The following is a 22,217-nucleotide window of genomic DNA, read 5'->3' as shown; positions in this document are numbered from 1 at the left end:
TTTTTTTTTTTTTTTTTTGAGATAGACTCTCACTCTGTTGCCCAGGCTGGAGTGCGGTGGCACGATCTTGGCTCACTCCAACCTCTGCCTTCCGGGTTCAAGCAATTCTCTGCCTCAGCCTCCTGAATAAGGCGTGTTTGGAAATGTCAGGCCTATTCTGAGGCTTTTTGATTACAGGTGTGCACCACCATGCCTGGCTAATTTTTGTATTTTTAGTAGAGACAGGGTTTCACCATCTTGGCCAGGCTGGTCTTGAACTCCTGACCTCATGATCCACCCACCTCAGCCTTGCAAAGTGCTGGGATTAAGGTGTGAGCCACCGTGCACAGCCGAAAACGTGTTTCTTTCCTGGAAGTTATCTGTGAAAATCTGCAACTGTCTCCTCTATGGCCACCCAGGTTTCCTTCTCTTAAATTCTTGGCTTAAATTTTTTTTACCACATGACTATTATTCTTCCCCTTCTGCCCTTTTCTGGCAACATCTGTTCCTTGTGGGCTTTTTTCTTAAAGAGTGCTTTCTCAACCATGGAATTCATTTCTCTTCCCTTCTTTGAGAGTGACATTCTAGTTTTCTGTACTGAGCCTTCTCACAAAATGTCTTTTACTCAATGTTGCTTCAATTAATGTGGAGGTTGAGAGACTGAACCTTGCTGAAATATTTCCTTCTGAAATTATTACAGTGATTCAATTTCAGAATAGACATTTTTTAATGCAAAGTCCCTAATTTGGGATTTTTTTTTTTTTTTTGGCCACAGTAGAGTGATATATCTCTAATTTTGCTACAGCTTGTTTTTAACAAATATTTCTATATTTGTTTTATCTATATGGAAATTTATTCATCTTGAGGTTCTGTGGTTTTAGAACAAAACCCACTGATGTCTGAAAACACTGATGTGGCAAATGGCCACCAGAGCCCTTCTCCATGGTATAAAAAGTAGCACTTGGTACAATGAACTTTTTAAGGAAAAATGTGTTTTACAATTGTTTAAAAGGATGTTTCTCTTCAAACAATATCTCTTAATGTGATTTGAATATTTGTACTCTGCATATTCTGGGCTTATTTTTTTTAAAATAAAACTCTTATATAAATATGTTAAGGCGTGTTTGGAAATGTCAGGCCTATTCTGAGGCTTTTTGATCCAAGGGCCTCATTTATGAAATTCTGGGAATTTCATGAGTTCTTCATATGACTTTTGCCCACTCGTTTGTTTGCTCATTTGTTTATTCACTCAGCCATTCGAAAATAAAGAAATGAGAACATAATGCTCTTCCAGGCTTTGAGGATTCAAAGTGATTCAGATAAAATATAGTGTGATTTTATATTCTGAAGACCAAGGCAAAAACTAAAAATGCAGACAAATCAGTAAGCAAAATAATTTCAGGTATTGATTTGAAGTCAATATGTGGAGTCCTGGGGGTGCTTTAGATTTGGGAGGTGGGGATGTGTCTCTGAGATGGTGACATCACGGTAGATTGTGAGTGCATCAGTGGCCTCAGTCACTGCCATAATCTTTGCTTTGTGACTTTATTGTCTCCATCAGCTCTGACTCTGGGTTTAACCATATGAGATAAAATATTAGCAAACCTGACACAGCAAAGGCTTATAAAAGTATTTACAGGCTTCCACTTTTGGGAACAGTGAATAGGTGTACTTTTTCTTACTCCTCTCGCTGGTACTATAAAGCTGGGACATTGCATATAAATCAAACCTAATAATTTTGCCTCATAGATCCTACACATGGAGATGAAGAAACCAACAACCCAGAAACCCCAATAGGCACAGACAAAAAAAGTCCCAACAAAAACCTGCCCTCCCTGGCCAGAGGACCAGGAAATGTGGCAGTCTAGCAAGGCAAGAAACTTTTAGATAAGAGCTGCTCTATACCGTTCAAACACTAAAGAAGAGACTGTGGCCCCACCCTCTCCCATGAAGACCAAGTGGGGGACCTAGATCTCCATCCTCATGGAACTGTAATGAGTTATCCCAAAACTTCACCAAGATGATGTCTGGGAAGGCCGAGTCAGGAGCTCAAACTTTCATCCACTCCCATCAGTAACAAGTCCTCCACACCATGGTGTCTGCGGAGACCACATGGGAAGTCGGGACTTCTAATTCTGCTCAGTAGGAATGAGGTGCTCCTTCCTCTCCCCACTGGGGTGGTGTCAGAGGAGACCTAATGGAGTCAGCATTGCCCAGTGGTAATGAGGCCACTCCCAATGCGGAACCAGTGGAGGCCGCATGAGCAGACAGTGTGCCTACCATCCCAACCCAGCAATAATGCAGGGCCCTATCAAGTATCATTATCAATAATGAGGGGCCCCATCAAGTATCCAGTATGATTTTCTGGGGATTCTGGATTTCTACCAGCAGCAACAAGAAGGCATACTTTCCTACCCCTTCTCCTGTTGTAGCAACATTAGAGTAATCCTGTTGAAAGAGATTTATTTAAGATCTAGAACCTCATGACATAATGTGCCAAATACTTAGGTTTCAATACAAAGTACTCATTATACCAAATCAGGAAGCTCTCAAATAATGAACGCCAACACAGAGGTGATAGAATTATATGACAAAGATATGAAAGGAGCTGTGATAAAAATGCCCCAAGGAGCAATTACAAACTTGCTTGAAGCATGAGGAAAAAAATTAAAAATTTTCTCAAGAGAAATTAGATATAAAGAAGGCCCAATGGAAACTTTAGAACTGAAAAATACAGTAATTGAAATTGGATGGGCTCAACATCAGAATAGAGAGAACACAGGCAAAATGGAGCGATAGTAATCATCCAATTGGGACAACAGAGAAAAAATAGAATGGAAAAATAATCACAAGAGTTTCAGGGACCCCATGGCATTGTAACTAAAGATCTAACATTCATGTCAACAGGGACCAGAAGGAGAGGAGAGAGACACGGGACTGAAAAGTGTGGAAGTCCTCACCTCCATTGCTGACAGAATCTTGGAAACTGTGACTTTAAATGAAATGATGTACAAGTTCTTGTTTTTTGTTTTTTTTTTTTCTTTTTTTTTTTTGAGATGGTCCCAGTTCTCACTCTGTTACCCCAGGCTGGAGTGCGGGTGGCAGCAATCTGAGCTCACTGCAACTTCTTGCCTCTGCGTTCCGCAGCATGCGTTCAAGCAATTCTCCTGCCTCAGCCTCCTGAGTAGCTGGGATTACAGGCACACACCACCACACCCGGCTAATTTTTGTATTTTTAGTAGAGACGGGATTTCACCATGTTAGTCAGGCTAGTCTCGAACTCCTGACCTCGTGATCCACCTGCCTCAGCCTCCCAAAGTGTTGGGATTACAGGCGTGGGCCACCACACTTGGCCACAACAACAAGTTCTTGAGTAATGTCGTTTCATTATAATGGTGAGAAAAAAATGGTTTTATTATGCACTTTTTTTTTTTTTTTGCTTCAAGTCACAATTTCCAAGAACCTATTGACATTAAGGGAGGACCTAATAAACTCAATGAAATAGTAGCTGAAAAGATTTGGCAGAAGGAAGTTTGTTCATCCAGTGCTAAGAGAAAAGAACTGTCAACCCAGAATCTTATACCTAGCAAAAATGTCCTTCAGGAATGAAGGGGAAATCAAGACATTGTCAGATGAAAGAAAATAAAGAGAATTTGTCACCAGCAGATCTACCTTAAAAAATAATTGATGGCCGGGTGCAGTGGCTCAAGCCCGTAATCCCAGCACTTTGGGAGGCCGAGATGGGCGGATCACGAGGTCAGGAGATCGAGACCATCCTGGCTAACCTGGTGAAACCCCGTCTCTACTAAAAAATACAAAAACTAGCCCGGCGAGGTGGCAGGCACCTGTAGTCCCAGCTACTTGGGGGATTGAGGCAGGAGAATGGTGTGAACCCGGGAGGCAGAGCTTGCAGTAAGCCAAGATCGCGCCACTGCACTCCAGCCTGGGTGACAGAGTGAGACTCTGTCTAAAAAAAAAAAAAATTGATGAAGATTTCTAAACAGAAAGGGAGCAATACAAGAAGGAATCTTGGGACATCAGGAGGAAAGAAGGAACTCAGTGAGCAAAAATATGGGTAAATGCAATACATTTTCCTTCCCCTTTCAAGTTTTCTAAATTAGGTTTGATGGTTGAAGTAAAATTATAACACTGTCTTCGATATTTCTAAATGGATATAGAAAAATATATTTAGGACAATGATAAATAGGAGAAGTAAAATTATGTGAAGGGTGGTAAAGTTTATCCCAGAGAAATAATGACTTATAATCACATAAAAATCTGTGTATGAATGTTTTTAGCAGTTTTATTCATAGCAGTCAGAAGCTGAAGGACCTAGATGTCTTTCAGTGACAAAATGAGTAAACAAACAGTAGTACTGTGGAATATCACCACCTGGGTGAATCTGTAGAGAATTATGCTAAATGAAAAAAGCCAAATCGAAAAGGTTACATACTATATGATTATATGCATATAACATTGTTGAAATGCCAAAATTATATAAAAGGAGAACAGGGCCAGGTGTGGTGGCTCATGCCTGTAATCCCAGCATTTTGGGAGGCTGAGGCAGGCGGATCATGAGGTCATACCAGCCTGGCCAATATGATGAAACCCTTTCTCTACTAAAAATACAAAAATTAGCCAGGCGTGGTGGTGCATGCCTGTAGTCCCAGCCACTTGGGAGGTTGAGGCAGAAGAATCACTTGAACCTGGGAGGCGGAGGTGAGATTGCACCACTGCACTCCAGCCTGGGTGACAGAGTGAGACACCATCTCCAAAAAAAAAAAAAAAAAAAAAAAAAAAAAACGGGAGAACAGAAACAGATTAGTGGTTGCCAAGGGTTAAGGCAGGCAAGGAAGTGGTTGTGGTAATGAAAGGGCAAGTGAGGGATCCTTGATGGAAATTGTTCTGAATCCTGCCTGTATCAATGTCTGTATCCTGACTCTATTATTATACTATACTTTTAGGGGATGTTTCCCTTAGAAGAAACTGAGAAAGAGTAGCTACAATCTCTCTGTAGTATTTGCTGCAACTGCATGTGACTCAACCATTATCTCCAAATAAAAAGGTTAGTTGAAAAATGAAAAGCATTTTCAGTTTCTGCCTGCTCTCATGGACTCCTGCTTGCTCCAGAAGAATAAGCCCCAGATAGGCTATTGGAGAATCAGACACCGTGAGCCACAGAGCTAAGTCATTCCAGGCAACCTTAAGACAACCCAGGACTTGACTGCTCATGGGTGAATGAACCCAGCCATGATTAATGGAGCCAGGTCAGATCAGCAGAACTGCCCAATCAACAGTTATATTCATGGGAAGTGATAAATTGTTGTTTAAGCAACTAAGCTTTGGAATGATTGATTATGCAACAATAACTAACTGATAGAGAAATTCCACCTAAGACCTGAAGGAGGAAAAGGAGTCAACCATGTGAAGTGCAGGGGAGGAAATATTCTCTCATCTCTTGTCAGAGAAGAATATAACACTGTGGAGGCTGGCCTATTATGAGTGAAGTAGGAAGTGGTAGGATATGAGGCCTAATGAGTAAGCAGGGGTCAGTTATATAGGGTAGGGTAAGCAACTGGAACTTAGTCTTGGTGACTACTCAGAAGACCTCTCTGGAAGTCCCTTTGGAAGCTCCAGAAAGATCATTGCTTTTTTTTTTAACTCTACCAAAATACTTATTGGGTGCATACCACAAAATGAGTGCTCTGCATACATAGTCTATCACCATTATGACCGCAGACCTGGCGTTGTGTGAAGGCCTGGAGTGCCTGGTTATTTGTCCCTATGTAATAGAAAGTAAAGTTTCTGGACTTTGCTTTGTGTACTGCTCTTTCCTCATTGCTTAGGACAGTGTCTGGCTCATAGTAGGTGCTCAGTGGATATCTGCAGAATAAATGAGTAAATGAAGGAAATAAAATGTGTTGCCCTTGTTTGCACGCAAATCACCACCTAGCTGGACGGTATGAACTGCTAACCACTATGGAGTGTTTACTATATACCAAGCAATATGCTAAGTATGTTATTTATTTATTTGTTTATTAAGACAGGGTTTCTGTCGCCCAGGCTGGAGTGCAGTGCACGAGCATGGCTCACTGCAGCCTCAACCTCCTGGGATCAAGTGATCTTTCCCCACCACAGCCTCCCGAGTAGCTGGGACCGCAGGTGTGCACCACCACACCTGGATAATTTTTTTATTTTTCTATTTTCTTGGAGATAAGGTATCACCACGTTACCCAGTCTGGTCTTGAACTCCTGGCCTCCAGCAATTCTTCCACAGTGGCCTCCCAAAATGCTGGAATTATAGATGTGAGCCACCGTGCCTGGCCCTAAGTACTTTAAATGCACTGACATATTGAATTCTTACACAGCCCTATAGGGAGGATAATATTATTGTATTTATAGAGTGCAGTAAAATCTCGTATATATAGTTTCATGTACACGATGTATACAGAACTACTTCTTCATTATGCTTAATAATATAATTTTTATACAGGCTTAGATGTTTAATAGGTGTGACAAGCTCAATTTACCCATCCCCAGATTTCACACCCTCCCTACTGAACCTCGTGCTTTTCCAGGCTTTCTCAACTAATGGAAACTCCATTCTTCCACTTGCTTGAGCTAAACATTTTGGAATCATCCTTGACTTTTGTCTTAACCTTACCCTTACATTCAATCCCATCAGTAAATCCTGTTGACTATAATTTCACAATATGTCCAGATTCTTAGCACTTTCCACTTCTCCTCCACTTTCATCGTGGTCCAAGTCAGCGTCACTCCCCGCAATGTTTGTTGTGATCCCTTCTAACTGGTTCCCCGACCTGTGCCTTTCCTGCCCTACAGTACCTGAAGTTGGATTATATCACTTCCATTCAATGCTTCATCTCACTTCCCATCTCAGTCAGAGAAAAAGCCAATGTCTTTACTTAGTTATATATTTTTATTTTTTACTTTTTTTGAGACAGAGTCTCGTTCTGTTGCCTAGGCTGGAGTGCAGTGGTGCAGTCTCCATTCACTGCAACCTGTGCCTCCCAGGTTCAAGTGATTCTCCTGCCTCAGCCTCCTGAGTAGCTGGGATTATAGGCATGCACCACCATACCCAGCTAATTTTTGCATTTTTAGTAGAGACAGGGGATTCACCATGTTGGCCAGGCTGGTCTAGAACTCCTGACCTCAAGTGATCCACCCACCTGGGCCTCCTAACGTGCTGGGATTACAGGTGTGAGCCACCGTGCCTGGCCAAGCCAACATCTTTAGAGTAAGACCCATAAGGCCTGACCATGCTGACCCACACTCACCACCACTGCCAGCCCTGATTTCTTCTCCTATCTTCAAGCTTCTTTATTCTCCCTTTTAACATGCTGGACACGGGTCTGACTCAAGGCCATTTATTTCTTCCACCCAGAGCCCAACTCCCTCACGTATCCACTCTGTTGATTGTTTCGTCTCTTTCAAGTCTTTGCTCAGATGACACCTTCTTCATGAGAACTTCCCTACTCATCCCTTACCCTATTTAAAATCACAATAACCACCACTAACAATTCCTATCATTGCCTTTGGTTTATTTCCCTTCATGGTGCATCACACCATGAGACATATTATAAGACACTCTCACACACACACACACGTAAGCATATATATCTTATTGATTGTCTGAAAGCACAACAAACACAGCAGATTTTCTCCCTTTTGTTTGTAGCCATAACCCCTGTACCTAAATAATGCCTGGCACATGGTAGGCACCTGATAAATATTTGTGGAATTAATTAAAGAATGATATCAGCTCTCAAATTTTTGTTTAAATAGAATGCTCACGCAGTATTTTAGATTTTCTGGCATTTCTTTAGAGTAGTGTCTTTACTTTTTTCAATAAAACTAGTTAGAAATCAAAGTTAGAAAAATGAATATACCAAATTATGGCTTCTTTCTGCAGTGCTTCTGCTTTGGAGAAGAGAAACGCCCTAGAGAGAGAGAAGGAAAAGCATATATAACTTTCATTTTTTTAGCGCTTGCTTGGTTGACACTGGTCAACTTTGTACTGACAAAGGAAGGGTTCCCTCTGTGTGGAAAGAATGGTCTGAGCTGTTCATGGCAGATATTGATTCCATGAGAATGTTTTCAAAATATGTTCATTTTATTATATGAAAACACATACTACAGAACATATATTTATGGAAAAAGAATGTAAAATGAAGAAAACCGCAAAATAGGTTACAACATAGGGAGGTGCCAGTTCTTGAGGGTTCTGGAATGTCTTATTAAGACGTTGATTTTGTTGATTTTGCCCTAAAGGCATCAGGCAGCCACAGAAATACTTTAGGTAAAGGAGCAATGTGTTCAGATTAGTGTTGCCAAAATCACCCCAGATATTAGGTAGAAAATGGATTGCAAAGTAGCAAGAATAAAACAGGGAGCCCTCTGAAACTCAGAAGATGGTGGCTTAGATTAGAGTAGCAGTCCCTTGTAGAGAAATACAAATATTCCAGGTTTAGCTAGAGGGTAAAAATACACAGAATTTGGTGATTGATGAATTGCGTTAAAAGATAATTTTCAAAACACGTAAAATGATGACTCTCATACAAATGTAGAATGAACATGTGTCGAAGATTCTACTTAACTCATTAATTAAATAAAGGAACAATGTTGAATATTATAACTAGTTCAAAGGGTAATTCAAAGAACTCACACATTTGTATATCCCGAATGATGAAATGAATATTCAAAAGGAGGCAAATCTAGCTTTGTGGACAGTGGGGTTGGGGTGGGTGGGATTCAGTTGAACCTCTGCTGGACAGGACATAATTTGCATCTTTAGAGACTAGAATAATTTTGCATTGTTTTCACTTACCTACAATTTACAGAGAAGTAGAATAGCTCCCACAGAATCAAAAACAGATAATTCTCGAAAGGTGCTTGCTAGAGAATGCCCAATTTTCCACTGAAGTGCAGATTATTCCCTAGAATTGCTGTGTGTGTGTGTGTGTGTGTGTGTGTGTGTGTGTGTGAGAGAGAGAGAGAGGAGGGGGAGGGAGAGGATTAAATATAGCTCAAATCTTGTATGAGCAACTGCAACCTTCGCCTTATTTACAGAATGAGTGTATATGTATATAAACTAGAAGTGAAATAGATTAAAAGCAGGGACAACCTCCTTTTGTGCTTAATAACTTACTAATAGCATTTTCTATGGTGTACATATTATTTTACAACATCATTTCTAATGATGGCAACCTCTAGTTTACAGATTTGCCATGATTAATTAAACCAGTCCTCTGAGACATTTAGAGTATTTCCAGTTTTTTCTCCAAAGGACTCTATTCTCATATGTGTGCATATTTCCTTAATTATTTCCTCAAAGGGAAGTTCCTGGAAGTAGTATTTCTGGATCAAAATGTAGACATAATTCTGCCTCTAGAAAGGTTGTGCTAATTTACTTCACCACCAGTAAAGGGTTGGCATAGCTAATTTATTCCCTGTGGATGCTTTTTAAGTATTCTTAATCTTCTTTATACATATTCTATTTTATGATTAATCATCCCATTTTTGCTGGTATTTTCTTTACAGTGAATTTAAAATGTATCTTGATACCCACTGTGCAATTTTCTCCAAACTGGCTTTTCTTTCCTTACAAATGAAGGATATATATAAATCTTAGGCATAGAATCATGTTGTTTACTCATTAAAAGATATTTTTCCCTTCATAAAATACATGATTCTGACCCAGTTCATTATTTTGGTAAGTGGAATTGGTAGCAGCCTGTATATTATGATTGGGGGAGGCCATAGAAATCACTCTTTTGTAGTCTTCAAGCACCAACTGTGAAATCCTGTCATGACAGAGTCATTCATAGGACTGGAAAGTTCTGACCTTCTTGGCCTCAGAGATCATCCAGGCCAATGATCTTGTAACTGCTCAATGGTTCATTTTAATCACTGCCCAGGTAGAGCCAAGTTACCAAGACAGAGGAATTGCAATAGGGAAATAGTTTAATTCACCCAGAGCTGGCTGAACAGGAGACCAGAGCCTCTGTAAAAATTTGGAAGCTAGGGTTTTACAAGGATAGTTGAATGGGCAAGGGAATGGGTGCTGCTGATTGGTTGTGGATGTAGTCGTAGGTGTGTGGAAAACAGTGCTGTGTACTGAGTCCACTCCTGGGTGGAGACCACAGGATCAGCTGAGTCAAGAGTCATGGGTCTGGGTGGGGCTGTTGGTGGTCAACAATGCAAAAGCCTGAAAAGACAACTCAAGAACTTAGGTTCTACAGTACTGGTGTTATCTGCAGGGGTATTTGAAGAAGCTGCAGATCTTGTGACTTCCAGAATCATGGCTGGTCATTCTTTACACCTACATCATAGCAGAATAGCTCCTCTCATCCTCCTAACCTGGTGGTCTTTCACAAGTTTTACAAAGGACATTTAGTTCTGAAGAAAAGCGATTATCATTTAACCTATAAACTAAATTTCTCCCAATGTTAGCTTGGCCCAAGCCTGAGAATGACTAAGGGCAGTTTTGACATTAAAGGCACGATGAGGGCTGATTAGATCAAATCCCTTTCATTGTCTTAATTTCCTCATTGTTACAATTTTTGCAAAGACGGTTTCACTCTCATATAGGATGGAGGGGCATTACCTGTGGGGCAAACTCCTATCTCCTGGTTGTCCTTGGTTAACATCTCCACCCTTGACTTCCAGATTATATCAACCCACACCATTTTCTGTGGCTGTTGAAAAGCCTGAAAGTGACAGAGGAGACTGAGACTCTATGGGGATAGTGTCAGCCAAATTGGAGGGTTGGACACTCATGGAGAAGTGACTGGTCAGCCCCAGGTAGTGGACTGTGCAGGCCAGTGGTGAGTCACTTAGCCTAGTTTGCCACCACCATGGCAAATGAAGAGCAAGAGGCTGAGAGTTACAGAAGCAAGGAAGTCCAAGAAGAATTGAGAAGTTACATGAGATAACATCTAATTCTAATATAGTTCGAAAAATACTTAGCTTGGGTTCCTGCACTTCTGTCAAAGACACTGACTATGTTATCACTTAAGGAGAGATAATATGGAGTTCTTTTCAAAGCAAATACTTCTTGCAGATTGCTAGGCTACATGGAGTCCTGAATTACTGTCTTAAGAACCCAGTTTCAGAAAAACTCCCTTCAAAACTATCACTGTGGGTGAACACTTAGTGCCAGTGAGTGAACTTAAAATCAGAAATGCAAATGTCACACTGAAATAGATTATCTATAAAGTAGTCGTCCAGATGAAAGAGCATATGGCTACAACTAAGTGTCTCTTTTTAGATTATGATAAGCATGAAAATAAACTTCTTACAGATGGATCGACCATCAGTCTGAGTTTATGCATCCCTAAGAGTCCAACTTTTCTGAAAAAATTCCTGGAGTAGTGGTTAAGAGCTTATTTTCCAGATCAGGCAAACAAAAGTTGGAAGCCTGGCGTATTTCTCTTAGTTTTTGACCTTGAGTAAGATGCTTAACCTCACTAAAACAAAATTTGCTCATCTGTGAAATAGGAATAATAATAGGATCTGCCAAACAGAAATGTTGGGAGGACTAATTGAAATAATGCACATAAAGGGCTCAGCATTCCACAATGTGCAGAACAAGAGTTCAGCCAATGCTGGGCATTAATATTAACATCCTGCTTGAGAAAAATATTTGATTTGTTTTGGAAAGTAGGTGCCAATGAGAACTGAGGCTAATTCAGTCAGTACTGTGATGATATATATCTTCTTTTATGATTATATTTGAAGTTCTAGGGTACATGTGCACAACATGCACGTTTGTTACATATATATACATGTGCCACGTTGGGGTGCTGCACCCGTTAACTCGTTATTTACATTAGGTATATCTCCTAATGCTATCCCTCCTCCCTCCCCCAACCCCACAACAGGCCCGGTGTGTGACGTTCCCCACCCTGTGTCCAAGTGTTCTCATTGATACATGTCTTCAGAATTTGGAGAGAATGCTCTGAGAAGAGAAAGTCAGTGGGATTACAGAAAGGGCATGCTGGCAAAATGGAAAACAATTTTCACCTACTTAGTTAAGTTGTACCTTAACTTCATAGAATAACTATAGAAACCTAACTACAGCCCAGTGCTAGAGATGGGGATGCTAATGGATCTGCATGAGAAAGTGCTCTTCAGGATGGCATCCACATTAATTATAGAACTGTGACTCCCCAGTGGTGGACAGAGAGACCAGACATTTGCTGGAGGGGGTTGAAAAAGCCTCAAGTCAACATTTTAATAGAATTTTATTGGAGTAGAATCTCGGCTTCTGGGGAGATGTGGAAAGTATAGGGATTCCACAGAAGGCATAATTACTTCCATTTCTCCCCAGAGAGACTTGTCAAACAGATTTCTATGAGATGTGTGCTTAAAGAGTTGAGAAATACTACCGTAGACCAGAGGTTGGCAAACTAAGGCCCAAGGCCAAATCTGGCCCACTGCTTGGCTTTGTAAATAAAGTTTTATTGGAAGGTATCCATACCCATTCATTTACATATATTCTGTGGCTGCTTTCATGCTATATTTGCTGAGTTGAGTAGTTGCAATAGAGACCTGGGGGCTCTCAAAGATTAAAACATTTACTCTTTGGCTCATTACAGAAAGCTTGCCGACTCCTGTGGTAGATTATAAAGGCCTGGAGGCAGTGTACTATTTCCTTTCAACAGGAATTTTGTCACCAAAATTTGCTGTTTTCTTCATAACTGTCCTGGACTCCTTTAGAGGTATAATTGTGATTCTGTTCAAGACATTTGAAGCCTTACTATTATAGTAAAATTAGGAATTCTAAGCAAATTCTTAATTGTTTCAGCTGCTTCTTAGAACTGGAAATTTTGGTGAACTTATCAGAATATTCTTTGCTAGGAAAAGAAGCCAATAAAAAATGTTAGAGATTTTAAACCAGGGCTAAGAAATTATTAAGGGTATCAAATTTTAAAGGAAGAAAAGACAAAGGAAAAACAGAACAAATTATACATGGATTGGTGACAATTTAAGGCTGAAAATTAGGTATAATAAAACTACCACCACCAACAACAAAGTACATGCTGAATGAGATTTTCATGTAACTACTCAATCTGCTCTCCTTCTACCCAGGTTGTTGGAACTGTGTGATATGCTTATTTGCTTAAGCTTTGACAGTGGCCTGTGGGGATTGACTTGTTCAAATCAGGGGCTTTGAAGATACTCACAAAGACACATAATTTTCAAATATACAATTTCAGATCAGCATGCGTTCAGCTGTGGCAGTGGTCCTCATTTTGCCCCCCAGAGGATGTTTGACAATGTTTAGAGACAATTTTGGATTTCAGTGGAGGTGGGAGAATCTGCTACTGGTATTTAGTGGGTGGAGGCCAGAGGTGCTACTAAACGTCCTACCATGCACAGGAAAACCCCCCAAGTATAAAGACTTTTCTGGCCCAAAATGTCACTCGTGCTAAAATTGAGAAACATGAATGTATAGGAGGTGAGATATTTCAACATGGAAATTGTACTGTCATTGAAATCTCATCCAGTGTATTTACATTTGGATTACCTATCTTTATTTATTTATTTAAGACTCTGTCATGAGGCTGGAGTACAGTGGCACAATCTTGACTCACTGCAGCCTCGACCTCCCTGGGCTCAGGTGATCTTCTGACTTCAGCTTCCCAAGTAGCTGGGACTGCAGGCATGCACTACCACACCTACTTTTTATATATATATATTTTTATACAGACAGGATTTCACCATGTTGCCCAGGCTGGTCTTGAACTCCTGGACTCTAGCAACTCACCCACATGGGCCTCCCAACATGCTGGAATTACAGGCATGAGCCACCGCACCCAACCAGGATTAACTACTATTTATAGCCAGTGAAACTATTATAGTTCGAATAAAAGATTTCTCTTTTACATAAAAATGTTAGTTTAAAAGTCAATTTAAAGAAAAATGTTAACTAAATAATACTATCGATGACAAGTAGATTTGTTACATAAAATATAAAGGAGACAGTTGAATGAATTAATTTTTAAAAACTGCCCTAAACTATTAAGTGAATGGGATTATTTTCAAATTGTCATTCTTTGAAACAATGTCAGTGTTAATCCAAGTAGTTCTCACATGCTACCATATTTAGTAAGTCTTCCTGTTTTATTTTTGCTAAACAATACTGAGATATTTAAGATAAGCTTTTAGTCCTCTGGATACTTAGTGGCTCTTCTGGTGTTCTTAGGACAGTGTGCTAGCAGTTGAAATTGGGAGTTTAGTTTAATGGATTACATTTCTCCTTCAGTGTCTCTCTCAAACTCAAGATGGCAGCTCATGCTGCTCTGTTTCAAAGGCCACCATGTGCCACTTGCAAGCCACCCATCTCAGGTGCCCGCATCCAGAAGCACTTTTAGAAATCTTTGTCGGCAGCCCTGAGAGGGAGACACAGCATCGTCTGAAAGTACTTTATAAATATTTATGACATTGACTTGCAAATTACAGATAAAATACCAGAAAACATAGTGAAGAGCAAATTTGGTCCCAACTGAAGAGGTTTTGACTCAGTAGACCTTGGCTAGTCTCTAGGAATCTGCATATTTAGCAATTATCCTGAGTGATGCTGGACCAGTGAGAATCACTGAGGTATGATATATGACAATAAAGGAAGGATCTTGATTGCACACATTGCTCACAACTTTGGTACTGTCTACTTTTGTACTGTGTATTTGTATGTTATGGTTGGACATCGCAGACTGCCTGTTCATTAACCAAATTTGAGTTTTCGTTATCTTCTAATGAACCAATATGTTTTCATTTGTCCTTACTACTTAATAAATCAAAAGAAAAATAAGAAATGAGAAAAAAGTCCCCTAGACTTAATACAGATAGGTCCAAAATGGAAATCATTAGGCATGCTGAAATTGAAGAACCTTTAGCTTGCATTCAGCAGCTTTTGGACATAAGCCAGGCAAACACTGGTTCAACTGTGAAGAAAATGAACACATTTTTAAAAATGTTAGAAATGCTGTCATTGAAGTTTGGATCTGAAAACTGAGGGATAATTAGGAAAGTTAAAATATCTTTCTTGGTGAAGATATCTTTTCTTGCAGTGGGCATAAATTTTGCACACGTTTAGCATGTTCAGTTTTTGAACACATTCTTGGGGCATGTACAAAAGCAAGAGGTTGCCAATAGTAGAATGACAGCAAGAAACCTATTTTTCACATCCTTTATTTGAAGAAGCAGAGTGACAGTCATTCCCACTGTAATTACAGTCCTCAGGTGGTGGTAATATTTTAAGGGAGCCAATTGTCTCATCGGTTATTCAGACATAAGCAAGATGTTGATAGGACTCTCCTTGCCAACCATAGTACTGAGAATGTTCATTTTCATGGCTGAATCTCCACCCTGAAAAGGATTTGGTGCTTGAACTCTTACCAATGGCTCTTGTAACTTGCCTTCTTAGAGTTGCTCAGTCTAGTGGTTAATTAGACTGTGATCTGATGGCAAAAAAAAAAAAAGGACTGGAGAAGAATGTAGATGACATTTGTTAGATTAGGCTGTAATTTTAAGATCTTGCTTTAATATCTGTACATCTTACTGTCTTTTTAAAAATTTAAACATTCTATTTTGAGATAATTATAAATTCACTTTCAATTGTAAGAAATATTACAAAAAGATCCTGTATCCTTTACTCAGTTTCTCTGGTAGTAAAGTCTTCCAAAACTATGGTACGATATCATAACAAAGATATTGACATTGATATTGATGTAGCCAAGCTACAGAACAGTTCCATTGCCACAAGGATCCCTCATGTTAACCTGTTACAGCCAAACCCACATCCCTGGGCTCCCTCTCTCCTCCACCACCACATTCCTAACTTCTGACCATCGTTAATCTGTTTTCCATTTCTATAATTTTGTCACATCAAGAATGCTATACAAATGCAATCATGTAGTATGTAACATTTTAGATTTGGCTGTTTTTTTTTTTTTCCACTCAGTATAATTCTTATAGAGATTTACTCAAGTTGTTGGAGATATTAATAGTTAATTTCTTTTTATTGCTAAGTAGTATTCCATCATATGGAGGAAATACCACCATTTGTTTTATCATTCACCCACGTTATCAGGCTTTCAGGTTTTGGCTGTTTTGAATAAAGCTATAAATAAAAAAAAAAAAAGATTTTTTTTTTTGTATGTGGGAATAAAAGTTTTCATTTCTGTGTCATAAATTCCTAAGAATGAAACTGCTGGTTGTATGTTGCTTATTTCACTTTTAAAGAAATTACCACTGTTTTTCAGAGTGGCTGTACCGTGTTACATTCCCACCAACTATGTATGAGTCATCAATTTTTCCACCTCCTTGTCAGCATTGGGTGGTGGTGGTATTATTATTTCAGCCAATCTGATAGGTGTGTATGGGTAGCCCTTGTGGTTTTAATTTTCACTTCCCACATAGGTAGTGATATTGAACATGTCTTCATGTGCTTCTCGACCATCTGCACACCCTCTCCAGTGAGATGTCTGTTCATGACTTTTTCACATAGCAAAAGTTTTCATTTTGGTGAGGTCCAGTTTATCAAATTCTCCCTCTGTGGATTGTGCCTTTGGTAACAGGTCTAAGAACTCTGTCCAGACTGTGATCTCTTGCATTTTCTTTTTATTGTTTTATTTAATATTTAGGTCTATTTTTAGCTATTTTTTATTTAAGGTGAGTGTTTTAATGTTTAAGTCGACGATTTCCCCCCGCCCCATGGATGTCCAATTGCCTCAGTACTGTGCATTGTAAAGCTTGCTTTTCTTCCACTGAATTGCTTTTCCACCTTTGTCTCTGTGTTTTCATATTGCTTGGTGGATTTAATAACTGCAGGATGGAAACCAATAGAATTGACTAATTATACTAATACCTCTGGGTATTTAAAAAATAACAGAATCCTCTTTCATTTAATTTACAGGGATTTTTTTGTTTGTTTTTTTGGTAGTCTCTCTCTGCTGCCCAGGCTGGAGTTGAGTGGCATGATTTCGGCTCACTGCTGCCTCTGCCTCCTGGGTTCAAGCAATTCATGTGCCTCAGTCTCCCGAGTAGCTGGGACTACAGGCATGTGCCACCACTCCCAGCTAATTTTTATGTTTTTAGCAGACATGGGATTTTGCCATATTAGCCAGGCTGGTCTCAAACTCCTCGCTTCAAATGATCCACCCATCTCAGCCCCCCAAAGTGCTGGGATTACAGGCTTGAGCCACCGTGCCCAGCCATACAGTATTAACTTGTATTAAACAAAACAAAAACTAGCGAACAAAACCAAAGCCTATTCTTATGATGCAGAGAAAACATTGTTAACATTTTGGGTTTTTTTTTTTTTTTTTTGTCTTTTTCCATGCATTTTTAGTATGGTGGAGATCATGACCTAAATGAAATTTTGTATTCTGCTTCACCCTTCCCCACAATCACATATTACGAACACTTTCCTATGTCCTTGGAAATTCCTTCTGAAACTTGTTTCAAATGAACCACCTATGTTATCCTGCAGATAGATAACTTACGCACTATAGATGTAGTATAATTTACTATATAAATATTATGAATATTATCTATATTACTATTTTTATAAAATAATTGCCTGTTATCTTATAGATGTGTAACATTTATTATAGATATATTCTATATATATACTGTAATATGTACTACATATTTACTATATGTGTACCATTTGTTATAGCTACTGTTACTTTATAGATAAGTAGGTATATTACATTATATATTATAGAAATATTATAATTTACTTTGTGACTCCTTATTGTTGAAATTTGAGTAATCTCTAATTTTTTTTATTGTAAATAATGCTGCCAACATTTTATTGTACATTTGGTGGGATCAGACACATATCTTACCCTCTTTATTTAGAGCTAAACTTCGGAGTAGAGTGGATTTCCTTTTTTCACCCTGAACAAAGCAGTTAATTTATGTTCAAGTTTCTGAGACAGAAGAGAAAAATGGAATATATAAACATTGCAGACAAGCAGTAGTTAACTTGAATTCCTCCCACATCTGCCAGGTACTGATAGAATTATAAAAGGTTTTAAAATTGACTATGGTTTGAAGGACCAAATATTTTATGTAGACTTTGTTTCGTTTCTTCTTATTAGCTCAGAGGTTCTTAAACTTTGTAGTGCATAAAAATTATTTATGGGTAAAGTATACAAAACCACATATGTATGGTAATTGGAGGTGATTTAAGGATGGAGGATAATCATGACTGAAGAGAGTCCACCCATCTGCCCTTGAATATGGAATTCATTTTGTTTTGGGTTTTTTCCTAAGGATAGATTTCTCTTCTTTTTTTCTTTCCTTTTCTTTTCGTTTTGAGACAGAGTCTCGCTCTGTCGCCCACGCTGGAGTGCAGTGGCGCCATCTCCACTCACTGCAAGCTCCACCTCCCGGGTTTACGCCATTCTCCTGCCTCAGCCTCCCGAGTAGCTGGGACTACAGGTGCCCGCCACCATGCCCAGCTAATTTTTTGTATTTTTAGTAGAGACGGGGTTTCACCGTGTTAGCCAGGATGGTCTCGATCTTCTTACGTTGTGATCGCCTGCCTCGGCCTCCCAAAGTGCTGGGATTATAGGCATGATTTCTATTCTTTTAAGGTTATTTATTGTCAGGTGACCTTTAAAGATCACCAGTCAAGTATAATATTGCCACTCAGACATTTGCCATCAGTAAATACTATTATTAATTTATACTCATTTGCTGGGCGTGGTGGCTCATGCCTGTAATCCCAGCGCTTTGGGAGGTCGAGGTGGGCGGATCACGAGGTGAGGAGTTTGAGTCCAGCCTCACCAACATGGTGAAACTCCGTCTCTACTAAAAAAATACAAAAATTAGCCGGGCGTGGTGGCGCTTGCCTGTAATTCCAGCTACTCAGGAGTCTGATGCAAGAGAATCGCTTCAACCCGTGAGGCAGAGGTTGCAGTGAGCCAAGATAGCACCACCTCACTCCAGCCTGGGCGACAAAGCGAGACCAGACTCTGTCTCAAAAAAAAAAAAAAAAAATTATACTCATTAATTTTTAGGTTTAAAAAAGTCTCACTTTATTTTGCTTTTTGAGAACTTTTTTTGTATGCTCATTAGCTCTTTGCATTTTCTCTCTCTAGCATTACTAATATTTTAATGTACTAGTGTATTTTTTACTAGTTATTTTCTTCAGGGTAGTTTTGGCTGCTAGAATCAGACCCCCATTCAAGCTAGCTTAATTAAAAGTTGCAGTGATGTTGATGGCAATGGGTTCTTTGGGGATATAGATGATTTCCAAGAAACCCAGAGGAAAGGCTAGATCTCAATATTAGGAATTGGAAGATGGTGAAGAACTAAATTGTCTCTTTTACCTAGAGTAGAAATGATCTAGTTCCCTGTAGCAGGTTCCACTGCTTAAGTCTCCTGCAAGTGATTCAACACGGCCAACAACTTCTGTGTAAACCTACTGGCATTGGTCTTTCAATTTGGTCTGCACCTCTGGCAGTGATCTTCAGGTCTCTGGGTTGAATATCCTAAGCAAGAATTTGGTTGGTGTTAATCAGCCAATTATTAGCTAGTTAGTTTAGTGCCTGGTCCAACTCTTCACTATCCATTATTAAGAATATCACATGACAACCATGAGCTGTCAGATTCTAGGATGGGCAATGAGATCTTTAGCATAGACCAAGCCCACGATTTTCAGATTTAATTGCACTTGAAATTCTAGCATGCACCTTGAACGCCTATTTTATTTGTCCTTATTTGGGATTTTTATCTCTGGGACTTTTTCTGAAATAGACCTAGTGATATTGCTATCAAAGCATGAAGAAATTTATCTTCAAATACTTATTTTCTTTTGATTCCAGTAATTGTCTGAATGACACATAATATGCCCATTGTGGAAATAATTTTGATTTTTAAAACTTTATTTTCCCAAAGCAACATCACATTTCTGGCTTGCAAATATTTCACAGGTGGAAACGTCAAAAAGAAAACATTTAAATGCAAATGTCAGTCAGGGAAGATGCTGAGCTCAGTCTTTGTATTTCCTTCCAGATTTATCAACGATGCTGGTTAGTATTCAAGAAAGCTTCAAGCAAAGGTCCAAAAAGACTGGAGAAATTTTCTGATGAACGTGCTGCATATTTCAGGTGTTATCATAAGGTAAGATTCAATTGCTGTAGCTTTCCAGAAATCTGTTTACAGGGAGGCAACTGGAATGACTGAGTCTGAAGACTTGCCTAAATTATTTAACAAAAGGACAAGCAATACCTTTTCCAAGGACAAAACACCCCTAAAATAACATCTGCTTGCTAATTGTTTCAAGTAATTGACTAATGTAAAGTCACTCTTCTGGTTTCCTGCTATTTGCTGTAGCTGTTTTTGTTGTTTTCCAATCTCTGCAATGGGACTTATCATGTTCTTGTACTCCCTACACTGAAACCCTGAGAGGATGAGGACTGGATCTCATTGTGTCTCAGACACTGCCTGATGCAGAAAGACACTCATTCAATGCTTGGGGAATGTGGGGAGAGAAGGGAGGGGAAGAAGCAGAAAACAGGTAACTGTGGACGAAGAGGAAGTTCGACCCATTTGTTGATTTCTTTAAGTTTGATGACTAAATTTTCTTAGTAGTAGTGAGACTTCCTCACTAAAAACAGTCATTGTGTGTTAGAACTCATTAAGGTAAGTACAAGATTTACTTACCACTTGGTTTCACAAATTAGCTAAGTATTTCCCTCTACATGGCAGTATATTTCCATGGTCCTTGTTAACACGCAGCCTATGTATTTTCTTTTTTCATGAAAACATGTGAAAGCACATGGTTAACACTCCTCCAAGGCTCTGGTTATTTTCATGTGGAGAAAATACTACTCTTTTGTCTGTGAAGGAACTATGCTTATTTTAATGATAGAACATTTTAATTTTGGCTTTCCATCTTGAAGATTCTTTAAGCCTCATTTGGTGAGAATTTACTGGGGCCAGGCTTCTTTGCCATTTAAACTTTTATGTGAAACCAATCGATCTATTAGAACAGAAACTTGGCTAGGTGGGGGAAGTGAACAGTCTTTCCTTTTGTGCAAATCCACCAAAAGTAGTGACTTTTTGACATCTTATAAAGGGTCTGTGTTGACTTTGGTTTATAAGATGATGAAAACAGTAGGGGAAGCTGCATTTCTTCTCAAATTAGAGAAATAAGGACTATGCTATACTTTATAGGCACATCTGTAAGTACATAAGGGAAGAATAGGCACAAAACAAGCTTCTGGGACAGGTAGAAAAGGGAGTCAGGGGTGGCATCTTCCATGCGTTTCATTTCCCTGTCACCCCATGAAGCAGTTCCACATTCCAAGGCTTCCACTCCCAGCCTTCCTTCTCTCCAAAGGAGAACCCACTTATACCTTTTTGGATCCAGATTTCCTCTATCATTTATCTTTCATCTGCCACATATGAAATGATGCTATTCAAATATATCTGTTTTTTGTTCTCAGGGAAGAGTTGTTGAATTGCGAATGTATTATTGAGGCACAGTGATCCATGAAGCCAGTGATAGCATAACTCTGAACCCTGCAAATAATCTTGAGCCAAACTCTCCACTTCTATAACACTCCCAACTATTTGTTTCCAGTCATTTTGAATCAGACGTATTATGGCCCAGCTATCCCTCATGTATCCAGTATTTTATCTTATAACAACATGGCGAGCAATGCTATAAGGGTGACTTGCTTTATTTTAGCTCGAACAGCCTTTTCTTTAAAGGAGAATCAAAATACCCAGGAAGATGTTTGGCTTATCATCTAGACACAGACAGAGCTTTAGGTGGCCAGAAATTATAGTTACACATCAGGTCTTCTCTTGAGAACCTTAGCCAGTCTATAACTTTGCAATTCACCACGAGGCCCTGTACTGTTTGGTCATTGTGTGTGGCCATTGATCCTTTTTTTGTCTTGGTAGAGTTCCAAATATGTCTGTTTCTTCACGATCCACATATCTGATTTTTTACAATTCCATATGCCAACCTTTCTGAATGTAGAAAAAATAAGAAATAGGCTATGTTTTACTGATAGACCTGTACATACCTAAGAGAAGAAAGAAGATAAATGAGGAATACGTTATAGGAACTCCTCAAATCCCATCCATTGGCAAATGATGTTGGCCGTATGCTCAAAATGTATGGAGACTCTGAACACAGCTCACAGCCTCTACTGCTACCACTGGGGTCCTAGGCAGTGGACTGC

General features: G+C 39.3%; 1 protein-coding gene across 2 annotated transcripts in view; it reads left to right on the top strand.

Moving 5' to 3' along the window:
- The window catches only part of DOK5 (docking protein 5), a 177,767-nt gene that overhangs the window by 63,134 nt on the left and 92,416 nt on the right, over positions 1-22,217 (top strand). For both annotated transcript variants that reach the window (XM_017861735.1, XM_017861733.1), the window contains exon 2: positions 20,035-20,142. In XM_017861735.1, coding sequence (XP_017717224.1) covers positions 20,035-20,142 — 108 coding nt within the window. The remainder of the gene's footprint in view (positions 1-20,034; positions 20,143-22,217) is intronic.

The sequence above is a fragment of the Rhinopithecus bieti genome, unplaced genomic scaffold (assembly GCF_001698545.2).
Source record: "Rhinopithecus bieti isolate Rb0 unplaced genomic scaffold, ASM169854v2 scaffold_56845, whole genome shotgun sequence".
NCBI lineage: Eukaryota > Metazoa > Chordata > Mammalia > Primates > Cercopithecidae > Rhinopithecus > Rhinopithecus bieti.
This window is presented reverse-complemented; position numbering and strand designations above follow the sequence as displayed.